This window comes from Phyllobates terribilis, unplaced genomic scaffold (assembly GCF_046119375.1).
Source record: "Phyllobates terribilis strain yellow unplaced genomic scaffold, ASM4611937v1 Scaffold_1__5_contigs__length_1240528914, whole genome shotgun sequence".
In the NCBI taxonomy this organism is placed as follows: domain Eukaryota; kingdom Metazoa; phylum Chordata; class Amphibia; order Anura; family Dendrobatidae; genus Phyllobates; species Phyllobates terribilis.
In genome coordinates this window covers 667,652,410-667,665,360 of record NW_027362761.1, presented here as the reverse complement: position 1 = coordinate 667,665,360, position 12,951 = coordinate 667,652,410, and the positions used below count along the sequence as shown (strand labels likewise).

The following is a 12,951-nucleotide window of genomic DNA, read 5'->3' as shown; positions in this document are numbered from 1 at the left end:
CATCAAGGGTCCTCATGCTTACGAGTCCCTATGCTAAACACAAAAAGCAAAGCCACACTAAGAAGAATTAAAATACCCCCAAAATTCAAGAAAAAAAACACAGCAAAAAAGGGCAGCATTGTTTACCTGCCCAGATTTTCAGAACTAAATGCACTACCAGGGTGCAGCAGACCCATATAAAGATGGCTGCTACACAGGTGCAAAATACTGATGAGACAATCACTCACAACCTACTATTTCATGGAGGGGGTGATTGCTTAATATTTGAATTGCACACAAAAAGGCTTGCAAATGTGGGTTTGCTGCACCCTGGTTTTACGTTTTTCCATACATGCAATATAACAACAAAATATAATACAATGTACAGAAAAGAAATCACAAACCAAAAATAAAAACAAACCCCAGGGGAAGGGACCATATTAATGTTGTTAACATAAAGGTATTTGGCCATATTAAAGGGTGTCTGTCACCAGGTTTTTGCTACCTGATCCGAGAGCAATGTAATGTAGGCAAAGAGAAGCTGAATCCAACAATGTATCACTTAGATTACTGGGTGCAGCCGTTCTGACACAATCAGAGCTTTTATATTTAGGATGAAGCAGAGCTGAGGAAGCTAACCCCGCCCACACCAGGCTCTCTGTGTACAAAGTCCATGGACAGTGAGGTGCTTATCACATGAGGGGACATTGCCGGACTAGTTTGGCAATGTTAATCTCTTAGTGATAAATATTTCAGTTAGTAAACAACAGCACACACTTTGACAAATGACACATCATTGCATTTTGTGTTTTGGCCTCTATATTCTGCTATCTTCAGATTATATAGCAATAACCTGCTGACAAATTCCCTTTAAGCCACCTACAAAGTCCATTCCCCATCTATCCCAACTCAATGAACCACCGCTTCCCCTATATAATACATAATTCTATCTACAGACGTCATATAAAAAAGCTACATAAATGCATCCATTATTCAGAACTCAAACTTACATACATGATCAATTCCAGTGCTTAGATTCCAAACATAGTGTAGTATAGATGAGTTGAAACTTTCATTTCAAATAGGAACCGGTAGAGACACCAGATCAATCACCCACAACTGAGCGACGTTTTGAGGAACCACCCTCTTTTCAAGACTTGAATAGTACAGTACTGAGCTGACTGTCAGTCAGTGCTAGTGTTCTCGATGCATGAAATTGCTGTAACTATGAGGCTGAATAGTAAATCCAGGAATTAGGAAATGTCAGACCACCAGCGTCTTTTCCCCTCTCTAGCTTTTCTATTTTAATTCTAGCATATTGCACACGTCCATATAATATGCTTGTCTGAACAAACTCCATCTCTGACATTCCTTTTTCAGGAACTAAAGAGTCAATCCCAGGTAGTGCTAAGCATTGTGCGCTGTCCACCGGTTGTTACTGCTATTATCCAGAGGCCTGACACGACCTACCAGCTGGGCTTCTGTGTAGAAGATGGAGTGGTGAGTGACAAGTTGGTTTTAAGAATAAGTGTTAAGCTGAAAGGAGTTGTTCTATATCAACCGCATGTGCCTCTACAGATCTGTAGCCTTGTACGTGGAGGTATTGCTGAACGAGGAGGTATCAGAGTGGGGCATCAGATCATTGAAATAAATGGACAAAGTGTGGTGGCCACAGCTCACGAGAAGATCATCCATACACTGCTGGATGCTACAGGAGAGGTAAGAACCTGCTAGCGAATTATCAGATCAATGCATTTTATTAGATTTTCAGAGTTCCAAAAACATGTCTCTACCTACAGGTCCACATAAAAACTATGCCAGCCTCCACCTACAGACTGCTCACTGGACAGGAGAGCCCAGTGTATCTCTGAAGAACTGTCTTTTTTATTTGTACAGACTTTCCTACTGGAAAACAATCTTCATATGCCAAGGGTACTTTGCTTCCCACAACCATGTTGTGCCTATACATCTATATGGATATCTACCAAGTAGAATTGTCATTTTTCTGGTATCATTATTTTTACTTCATATCTTCTGTTTCATTTTTCTGAGCGGATAACATTGAAATAAACCTATGAATGCTTTCTGAAAAGTCTGTATGAAGAAGCCATCTCCTGTGAGCAGAATGATTGAGGCATAGGGGCAGCTTTGCACCTGTATATTTTTGTTGATTACAGGACAGGCAGCATCGGGTTGCGTCCCAAAGAAATATTATTTTTTTCTAAATGGATTATAAAAAGGACTTCAGAACAACGCAAGTGCCGATGTTTGAAAATTGCTGCAACTTACATTTCGGATTGTACAAGACAGATATGCTCAATGTAAAGATAGCTGGGAATAAAGTAAAACTGTCCGTCTCTACTCATTGGTGTCTTCAGTTGGAAAGTTATGGCATTTGGATTTCAATTGTTCTTAGTGTTCATCCACCTATGTAGCTTCCACAAAACTGAAGCAAATGTAAATGTGATTGCTTGTCTTGTCTATACCATACCATGTGGGGTCTCGGTAACTGGTTTGTGCCACTAAATATGTTTTACAAACATTATAAAACCTATTTGACCAATGTACTGCACTTAGTTGTTGCATCCAAAACTGCCAATAACCGATCAGTACGGTTTTCAAATCGACTGCAGATAAAGCAGTTTTGATTTTTAAAGAGTTTGTTTTAAGGAAAGAATTCTTTAACTTCATAGGCTCCTATTGTGTGAAAACAACTGGAGCATTTATAACCATCCCGTTACACCAATTCTACACCGCTGCCTCTAGTCTTTGTTGACATGTTTCAGCAGTGATATTGACTCGCCCCCTGGGCCGTGGGGCACTCGGATCCGGGCAATAGGGGGAACGATGGGAGTAGTAGTGGCAACCCGGTTCCGTGGCTCAGGGTGGTCAGGCCAGTGGTAGTCCGTTATATTGATTATGTCCGACTACGCCACCCGTGGATTGCGGTTATTAGGAACCGCCGCTGCATGCAGACCGCTGGGGCTGATGAGGTGTGCAGCTATGGTAGTGTGACTCCCCACGGGAAGAGTGCGGCCCCAGGGCAGTATAGTGGATGGTGGGAGTGATGGTAGTGCTGGAGGAGCAAGGAGCACACAGACAACAGGTTGCAGTCCAGGGTCTTTACTAACAGGTAAACTGACCCACAAACAGTCCCAGCTAGGAGGGGACCTGGATGTCTGAGAGCAACGGGGAAATTGGCCCTGGTCAGGGTGAGGGTGTAGGCCTACCGTGCTTTCTGCGCTCCTTCTGGCTATCTCCTCCTGATAGGGTAACAGCCCACGTTTCCGAGCTTTCCGTGCTTTCTCGCCTGTATGGCCTGCGACGTGGGTTCCTTTCTGCTCCCAGCCTTGTACGGCTTTACTGGTCCCTTCGGTTGTGGCAGGGCCTCCAGGCTTCTTAGGCCAAGGAATGTACAGTCCCTTGCGGGCTGGTTCTCTGCTGGGGGATGTGGAATCCTTCCAGCCTCAGACACCAAAGTCTGGTAAAATGAAGTCTTTTCTCTGCCAAGACAGGCTCTCTTCGTCTCTTGTCTCTGGCTGGTGGCTCTCTCCTACTGCCACACTTCCTCTTAGGTGCAATCAACTTTCTGTCCCTGCTCCACTCTGGGACACGTCTCAAAGCTGAGACAGGCAATCCAGTTCTCTCTAACCCTGTCCCCAGTACCAGCTTTTATAGGGGCAGCCTGCTCCCCCTACTGGCCTGAGACAGGAGGCATTGCATGCTAATGTTCCCCTGGCCAGAGAACCTCCCCCTTGCTCTCAGACACAGCTTTAATTACACTTGTGGCATCCAGGTAGGGTGACACATTCCCCCCTAGTGAAATTTAGTACTCCGGGACTAAACAATAAACAAAGACAATATGCATAACAATAAAACATTAATAGACAGACGGCGCACAAATTGAGTTCTTTAGGTCACAGTGTGGCCTGTGACCGGGTGTCCATATCACCAAAACAACGGGGAGCCTTAACCAGGTGGGGGTCTGTCCTACCCCAAGTCCTTTACAGTCTTAGTTCATTCCTGGGTTAAGCTCCGAATGCAGTCCACACAAGGTCCCGGTTATAAAAAGTCCATAACCTGTGAGTCCTTACGGTAGCTGCAAGAAACTGAAACACACTATTAATAAACATGCAGGTAACTTGACAAACAATTCAACATTTGGCAACAGAGTTATTTACAATCTTAGTACACTCTATATTCTCCAGCGAGCGGGTATCTGCCCCTTTGTGCTCCTGGTTGACCTACGTAGCCCACTGTCTGGTGGTGGACCAACCTGGCTTTCCCCACTAGCGTTAGGGGTACAGCTACCAGCTGGGTGTACAGGTAGGGCAGGCAGCTGTCTGCGGGTTCTTTGGCTTACCGCAGGCATGGCAGGCTCACTGTCAGCAGAGGGTTGACTCTCCTGGGCTGCTGGTACAGGCTCTTCTGCCTCTGGAACTGCTTGCTCCTCTTCACCTTCCGGCTCTGATGTTGGTTGTTGCTGTGCCGGTTGCAGGAAGTGCAGGACAGGTACCACTATGGCATCATTTATGCGAGTCCAGGACTGAGGGATGTAACGGGTCCGGGAGGCGGAACATCTGAGCTACTATACAAGGGGGCGACCCTTGTAAGGGAGCGGGTGGCAGTCTCTGAATGAGCGGACAGGGAGATACGGCAAGCGATCAGGGCAGTCTCTGGGTAAGGGGTAGGTACGACCTGTGATGGCAGAGCCTCCGGATAGGCTAGCAGGCAGATGGTAGATGAGTGCTCCCAGGTGAGCAAGCGAGAGTCTCTGGAATAGCAGGTGGTCACGGCACGTGACGGCGGAGCCTCCGGGCTGGCAGGCAGGCAGGTAACGGAGAAGCGCTCCCAGGTGAGCGGGCAAGAGTCTCTGGAATAGCTGGTGGTCACAGCACGTGACAACGGAGCCTCCGGGCTGGCAAGCAGGCAGGTAACGGAGATGCGCTCCCAGGTGAGCGGGCAAGAGTCTCTGAGATAGCTGGTGGTCACAGCACGTGACAACGGAGCCTCCGGGCTGGCAAGCAGGCAGGTAACGGAGAAGCGCTCCCAGGTGAGCGGGCAAGCTGGTCCTTAGACAGACTGACCGGAGTAGTAAGGCAGACCGTCGGACCTCAGGCAAGCAGGCAGGTAGCTGGTATGCGCTCCCAGGTGAGCGGGCAGGCTGGTCCTTAGACAGACTGACAGGAGTAGTAAGGCAGACCGTCGGACCTCAGACTGGCAGACAGGTAACAAGTATTCTGGCAGGAATCAGGCAGGTAACTGGCAGGAATCAGGCAGGTAACTGGCAGGTAACTGGCAAAAGGGACCTGAGGGCTGAAGCACAGGTGAGACACAGGTGCAAACAACATTGCTCGGGCACCTCCATTTTGGAGGAGGTGCCTTTTATATGATGAAGTCCTCCGGCCATTGGCCGGGGACTCTTTAGGGCGGCGCGCGCGGCCCCTTTAAGAGGAGGGGAGCGCGCGCGCGCGCGCCCTAAGCACAGGGGCCGGGAAGGAGCGCGCGCTGAGAGCAGAGCAGGAGGAGGACGCCGGGAAGGAGCGCGCGCTGACTGGAGAGCGGGGAGAGGACGCCGGGCACGGAGCAGAGCGGTGAGGGGAGCAGCGTCCCTGCCTAGCAGAGGGCAGGGACGCCAGCACTACAGTACCCCCCCCTTTAGGCCCCCCCTTTTTTAGGCCAGACAGAAATTTAGCTAGGATGAGAGGGGCATGGATGTTCTCCCGGGGCTCCCACGTTCTCTCCTCAGGACCAAACCCCTTCCAATCTACCAGAAAAAAGGTCTTTCCTCTTACCCTTTTGGTGGCAAGAATGTTCTCTACCTCAAACTCGTCCACAGCAGAAACCGGAGCAGGAGGCGTACCTGTAGACTTAGAAAAAGAGTTAAGTACCACAGGTTTGAGGAGAGATACATGGAAGGAGTTAGGGATCCGTAAGTTGGCCGGGAGTTTCAATTTATAGGCCACCGGGTTGATCTGACTGATGACCTCCAGTGGGCCGATGAACCGAGGCCCTAACTTATAGGAAGGGATCTTGAGCCGGACATATTTGGACGAGAGCCAGACTTTATCCCCAGGACGGAATTGAGGAGGGTCCAGACGTTTTTTGTCAGCGTGTCTTTTCATACGCTCGGATGACAGAAGGAGTGCGGACCGGGTACTCTCCCATATGGAGGAAAATTTGTTAACAAGAGATTCCGCAGCCGGATTGTCCACCGAGGTGGAGACGGGAAACGGGATCCGAGGATGCTGACCGTAGACTACAAAAAACGGGGATTTGGAGGAAGACTCGCTCTCGTGATTGTTGTACGAGAATTCGGCCCATGGCAGGAGATCCACCCAGTCAGAATGGTGGGCATTAACGAAGTGCCGGAGGTAACTGGTCAGGTTCTGATTGATCCGCTCCACTTGACCATTAGACTGAGGGTGGTAAGCGGAGGAGAAGTCCAGGGTGACGTCCAGCAATTTACAAGTGGCTCTCCAGAAACGGGAAGTGAACTGTACTCCTCGATCCGACACGATGTGACGAGGCAGGCCATGAAGACGGAAGATGTGGCGGATAAAGTCTTTAGCCAGTTCGGGTGCAGACGGAAGACCTGGCAGAGGAATGAAGTGAGCCATCTTGGAAAAGCGGTCAGCGACCACCCAAATGACCGTACAACCGGCAGAGACGGGCAGATCGGTTATGAAGTCCATTGCTATATGCTGCCAGGGGGCAGCAGGTACTGGCAGAGGTAGGAGGCGGCCGGCTGGCAGGTGTCTCGGAACTTTGTTGCGGGCGCAGGACGCACAGGCAGAAACAAAGTCTATTACATCCTTGTGCAGGTTAGGCCACCAGTAGTGCCGGGTAATAAGCTGGAGGGTCTTTTTCTGACCGGCGTGGCCAGCTAGTTTAGACGAATGACCCCAGTGTAGGATCTTCTCCCGATCAGGTACTGGTACGAACGTCTTACCAGGAGGAAGACGATTTAGACTCACGGGAGCCACCTGCATTACTCTGGCGGGATCGATGATGTGTTTCGGGTCCTCCTCGAGATCAGACACCAGAAAGGAACGAGACAAGGCGTCCGCCTTGACGTTTTTGTCAGCCGGGCGAAAATGAAGGACAAAATCAAAACGAGCAAAAAACAAGGACCACCGGGCTTGGCGCGGGTTAAGTCTCTGGGCATGCTGGAGGTAAGCCAAGTTCTTGTGGTCAGTGTAAATTATTACCGGGTGAAGAGCCCCCTCGAGCAGGTAACGCCACTCCTCCAATGCCAGTTTGATGGCCAATAACTCTCGGTCTCCTATGGAATAGTTGCGCTCAGAGGAGGAGAAGAGTTTTGAGAAGAAGCCACACGTTACCATCCTCCCGGAAGATGATTTTTGAGTAAGTACCGCTCCGGCTCCAGAGGAGGAGGCGTCAACTTCCAGGAAGAACTGCTTGTTGCCATCTGGGCGATGCAGCACCGGGGCGGAAGAGAAGGCCTGTTTAAGGGAAAGAAAGGCCTCCTCAGCTTCGGGTGGCCACTCTTTGGGATTAGTACCTTTACGGGTGAACGCAGAAATTGGGGCCGTCCGGGAAGAGAAGTGTGGTATGAAGAGGCGGTAGTAGTTGGCGAAGCCCAGGAATCGCTGAATGGCCTTCAACCCCTCCGGTCGGGGCCATTTCTCGATGGCAGACAGTTTCTCAGGATCCATTTGTAGGCCGGTCTGAGAGATAATGTAGCCCAGAAACGGAAGCGAGGTCTGCTCAAAGAGGCACTTCTCAAATTTAGCGTAGAGATGGTTCTGCCTGAGCCTGAGCAGGACCTGACGAACGTCCCTCCGGTGAGTCTGGAGATCCGGAGAGAAGACCAAGATGTCGTCCAGGTACACCACTACGCAGGAGTAGAGAAGGTCCCGGAAGATGTCATTGACCAACTCTTGAAAGACGGCAGGAGCGTTACAGAGACCAAAGGGCATAACCAGGTATTCATAGTGGCCGTCCCGGGTGTTGAATGCCGTCTTCCATTCATCCCCCCGACGAATACGAACCAGGTTGTACGCCCCACGAAGGTCCAGTTTGGTGAAGATCCTAGCCCCCCTCAGACGATCAAATAATTCTGGAATGAGCGGAAGGGGGTACTTATTCTTCACCGTGATCTGGTTTAGGCCTCTATAGTCTATACAGGGACGGAGAGAGCCGTCCTTCTTTTTGACGAAAAAGAAGCCTGCTCCCGCCGGGGAGGTAGATTTCCGGATGAATCCTCTGGCCAGATTCTCCTCAATATATTCGGACATAGACCGGGTCTCAGCAGCGGATAAAGGATAAATACGCCCACGGGGAGGAGTAGTACCGGGTAGCAGATCGATGGGACAGTCGTATGGTCTATGTGGTGGTAATGTCTCTGCCTCCTTTTTGTTAAAGACATCTGCATAAGACCAGTAAGGAATCGGAAGTCCAGGTAGATTAGCTGGGGTAGGAGAGGGACGGACGGGATGGACGGGAACCAGGCAGGTTTTATGACAGTCTTGTCCCCAGCGAAGGACCTCTCCGGTTTGCCAGTCTAGCACGGGTGCATGTCTCTGGAGCCAGGGCAGACCTAGCAAGAGGGCGTGAGAGAGTCCAGGCAGAACATGAAAGGAGATACTTTCAGAATGCAGCATTCCCACCTGCAGGGTAATGGATTCGGTGATGAGTTGAATGGGGCGAGGTAAGAGGCCCCCATCCACGGCAGCGACAGACAAGGGTACAGCCAGAGGTTTGGTGGGGATGCGGTATTTCTCAACCAGGGACTGCGAAATAAGGTTCCCGGCTGCTCCAGAGTCAAGTTGGGCTAGTTCGAAATAACGGTTCTCTCCGTAGATGATCGAAACAGACAACAGCAGGGATGGAGAGGATTTATTCTTGTCTAGGTGTACCTCTCTGAGCGAACCTAGACACAGGCGTTTCCCGACCTCTCCGGACAGGCACGGATCCGATGCTCCTTACTGCCACAGTAGAAGCAGCTCCCCTCGGCACGGCGTGAGTCCTGACGGGTTTTGACCATCTTGGTCTGGTCGACCTGCATAGGCTCAGGAGAGTGTACCTGGGAAGAGACGGAGGGAATGACGGGTTTCTGGAAAGTAGGAGCTAAACGTGGAATCCTTCTCTCACGGATGACCTCTTTGGCACGCTCCTGGAACCGTAGGTCATTCCGGGTGGCAAGGGTTATTAGATCATCGAGAGAGGTAGGAATGTCCCGACCAGCAAGTTCATCTTTAATACGACCGGACAGACCCTCCCAGAAGACGGATACCAGAGCGTCGTTATCCCAGGCCAGCTCCGAGGCAAGGGTGCGGAACCGTATGGCATATTGGCCCACGGTGAGACCCTCCTGACGGAGGCGTAGCAGAGAGGATACGGATGAGGTCTTCCGTCCGGGTTCGTCGAAGACTTTCCGGAAAGCCGAGAGAAAAGCAGGCAAGTTGGACACCAGGGGGTCTCCTCTCTCCCATAGAGGATTTAGCCAGGCCAGGGCCTCCCCGGTGAGATGGGACATGATAAAGGCAATTTTGGCCCGGTCGGAATTAAACTGATGGGACAAAAGTTCAAAGTGCAGGGTGCACTGATTTATGAAGCCCCGAGCCTGGGCGGAGTCGCCTCCGAAGCGAGGAGGTGCAGACAGCCGGGGACCGGGATAGGTTACCATGGTATTAGTGGGTAGCGGAGCTGCCGGGTTGCGAGTCATGGTACTGGCAGTGGTTGCAGGTGGTGCAGTCAGAGTGTCCAGGCGAGTATTGACATTCCGCAGGTGACCCAGGATGGACTCCTGTTGGGACCTTTGACGGGACAGTTCATGACACAGGTCCGTGAGCGAGGGAGCTTGGGTGCCACCGGGTTCCATGGCCCGAGCAAACTGTAACGGGTCCGGGAGGCGGAACCTCTGAGCTACTATACAAGGGGGCGACCCTTGTAAGGGAGCGGGTGGCAGTCTCTGAATGAGCGGACAGGGAGATACGGCAAGCGATCAGGGCAGTCTCTGGGTAAGGGGTAGGTACGACCTGTGATGGCAGAGCCTCCGGATAGGCTAGCAGGCAGATGGTAGATGAGTGCTCCCAGGTGAGCAAGCGAGAGTCTCTGGAATAGCAGGTGGTCACGGCACGTGACGGCGGAGCCTCCGGGCTGGCAGGCAGGCAGGTAACGGAGAAGCGCTCCCAGGTGAGCGGGCAAGAGTCTCTGGAATAGCTGGTGGTCACAGCACGTGACAACGGAGCCTCCGGGCTGGCAAGCAGGCAGGTAACGGAGATGCGCTCCCAGGTGAGCGGGCAAGAGTCTCTGAGATAGCTGGTGGTCACAGCACGTGACAACGGAGCCTCCGGGCTGGCAAGCAGGCAGGTAACGGAGAAGCGCTCCCAGGTGAGCGGGCAAGCTGGTCCTTAGACAGACTGACCGGAGTAGTAAGGCAGACCGTCGGACCTCAGGCAAGCAGGCAGGTAGCTGGTATGCGCTCCCAGGTGAGCGGGCAGGCTGGTCCTTAGACAGACTGACAGGAGTAGTAAGGCAGACCGTCGGACCTCAGACTGGCAGACAGGTAACAAGTATTCTGGCAGGAATCAGGCAGGTAACTGGCAGGAATCAGGCAGGTAACTGGCAGGTAACTGGCAAAAGGGACCTGAGGGCTGAAGCACAGGTGAGACACAGGTGCAAACAACATTGCTCGGGCACCTCCATTTTGGAGGAGGTGCCTTTTATATGATGAAGTCCTCCGGCCATTGGCCGGGGACTCTTTAGGGCGGCGCGCGCGGCCCCTTTAAGAGGAGGGGAGCGCGCGCCCTAAGCACAGGGGCCGGGAAGGAGCGCGCGCTGAGAGCAGAGCAGGAGGAGGACGCCGGGAAGGAGCGCGCGCTGACTGGAGAGCGGGGAGAGGACGCCGGGCACGGAGCAGAGCGGTGAGGGGAGCAGCGTCCCTGCCTAGCAGAGGGCAGGGACGCCAGCACTACAAGGGAACTCTCCGAGAACGGTGCTGATCATTTCTTCCTTGTCCTCTGCGGGTTCAAGGTCACTCTGATCCTCTTCTGCACTACGGAGTTGCTCGGGGCACCTTTTGAGGTGGTCTCTGGAGACGACACTAGTGGTTTCTCCTCCGTCCTTGGTGATTACGCACACCTTTGGGTTGTCGTGGTCAGACTGCAGTACGGTGTAGGGTTCCCTTTCCCACTGGTCGTCCAACTTATGTAGCCTTCTTTTTCGCTTTAGGACTTGCTCACTAGGTTCTAGGGGACCAGCAGGGGCGTGTTGATTGAAGAGTCTTTCTTGCTTCTCTCTCACCTGGGCCAGGCTCTTCTCCACACTCTCCTGTACCTTCTTGTACTGCAGTTGCCTTTCCGTATCCCAGTCCGCATCCGGGGAGGTGTCCTCAGGTATTAGGACTCCCATCTCCAGGTCTACGGGCAGCTTACCTGGTCTAGCTCGCATCAGGTAAGCCGGGGTGCAGTTTGTAGCATTCACCGGGATGTTGTTGTACATGTCTACCAGGTCCGGCAATTTTTCTGGCCACAGGCTGCGTTCCTCCAGGGGCAACGTCTTCAGGAGATCAATGACTATATTGTTCATCTTCTCACACATCCCGTTGGTTTGGGGGTGGTAAGGCGTTGTCCGTATTTTCTTACAGCCATAGAGGTTGCAGAACTCCTGGAAGATTTCAGCCTCGAACGCTGGACCCTGGTCTGTCAAGACCTGTTCCGGATACCCATGTGGACGGCAGAAATATTGCTGGAAGGCTCTGGCCGCTGTTTGGGCTGTCAAGTCCTTTACCGGGACCACCACTAGAAAACGGGAATAGTGGTCCACGATTGTCAGGGCATAGATGTATCCAGACCGGCTTGGAGCCAATTTGACGTGGTCCAGAGCTACCAGCTCAAGAGGCTGCGTGGTGACGATGGGCCTCAAGGGTGTCTTCTGGCTGGTGCGGTCCTTCCTCCTCAGGTGACAAGGGCCACAGTCTCTGCACCATTTTTCTACAGCTCCTCTCATGCCGACCCAAAAGAATCTTCCTCTTAGCAGGAATTCCAGTTTCTTCCAACCGAAGTGTCCCGCTCTGTCATGGTAAGCTCCCAGGACCATAGCTGCATCTCGCCTTGGGACCACGACTTGCCAGGTCAGCTCGTGCGTCCGGTGGTTGACAATCCTTCTGCACAACTTGCCTTCGTAGAGGAACAGCTTGCTCTTCTCCTTCCATAGCTGCTTGGCTTCCTCTGGGGCATCTGGATCTAGGCGGGCGTCTTCCTGGGTCAGCAGATCTTTCACCAGGCGGACTGCAGGGTCACTATCTTGGGTCTCGGCCCAGCTGTGGTGAGGTAGGGGATTCATCATCACAGTTGTTAGATCCTCCTCCTTCACGCGGTGAGAGTGTTGAGCGGCTCCATACCGGTGAAACGCGGGGAGTTCTACCTCTTCCAGCTCTTCTGGGTCTTCGTCACCTTCAGGTAAGTGAGGCATTCTTGATAGGGCGTCCGCGTTGGCGTTGGTTTTGCCTGCCCGGTACTTGATCACGAAGTCATAGTTGGAGAGACGGGCCATCCACCGCTGTTCCAGGGCACCCAGTCTTGCATTGTCCAGGTGTGTCAACGGGTTGTTGTCCGTGTACATGGTGAACTTTGCGGAGGCCAGGTAATGCTTGAAGCGTTCCGTCACGGCCCACACCACCGCCAAGAATTCTAGCTTGAAGGAGCTGTAATTCTCCGGGTTCCTCTCGGTGGGCCTCAGCTTCCGGCTGGCGTATGCGATCACCCGTTCTCTGCCCTGTTGGTTTTGGGACAGTACGGCTTCCAGTCCCACATTACTGGCATCTGTGTGGAGAATGAAAGGCTGGCCATAATCAGGGTAGGCCAGGATCTCATCCCCCGTGAGGGCCATCTTTAGCTGGCGGAAGGACTCCTCTTCCGGTTTATCCCACTTGAAGGGTGGCTTTTGATTTCTGGACTTGGACTGTCCGATCAGGAGGTCCTGCATAGGAGCTGCCATCTTAGT

The 12,951-nt window shown here is 52.3% G+C and overlaps 1 protein-coding gene across 3 annotated transcripts in view; it reads left to right on the top strand.

Annotated features, from left to right (window-relative positions):
* LOC141273401 (amyloid-beta A4 precursor protein-binding family A member 3-like) overlaps window positions 1–6,317 on the top strand; it is a 159,095-nt gene extending 152,778 nt beyond the window's left edge. For all 3 annotated transcript variants that reach the window (XM_073685185.1, XM_073685194.1, XM_073685175.1), the window contains 3 exons: window positions 1,360–1,479; window positions 1,558–1,698; window positions 1,779–6,317. In XM_073685185.1, coding sequence (XP_073541286.1) covers window positions 1,360–1,479; window positions 1,558–1,698; window positions 1,779–1,850 — 333 coding nt within the window. In that variant the 3' untranslated portion in view covers window positions 1,851–6,317. The remainder of the gene's footprint in view (window positions 1–1,359; window positions 1,480–1,557; window positions 1,699–1,778) is intronic.
* The last annotated feature ends 6,634 nt before the right edge of the window (window positions 6,318–12,951 follow it).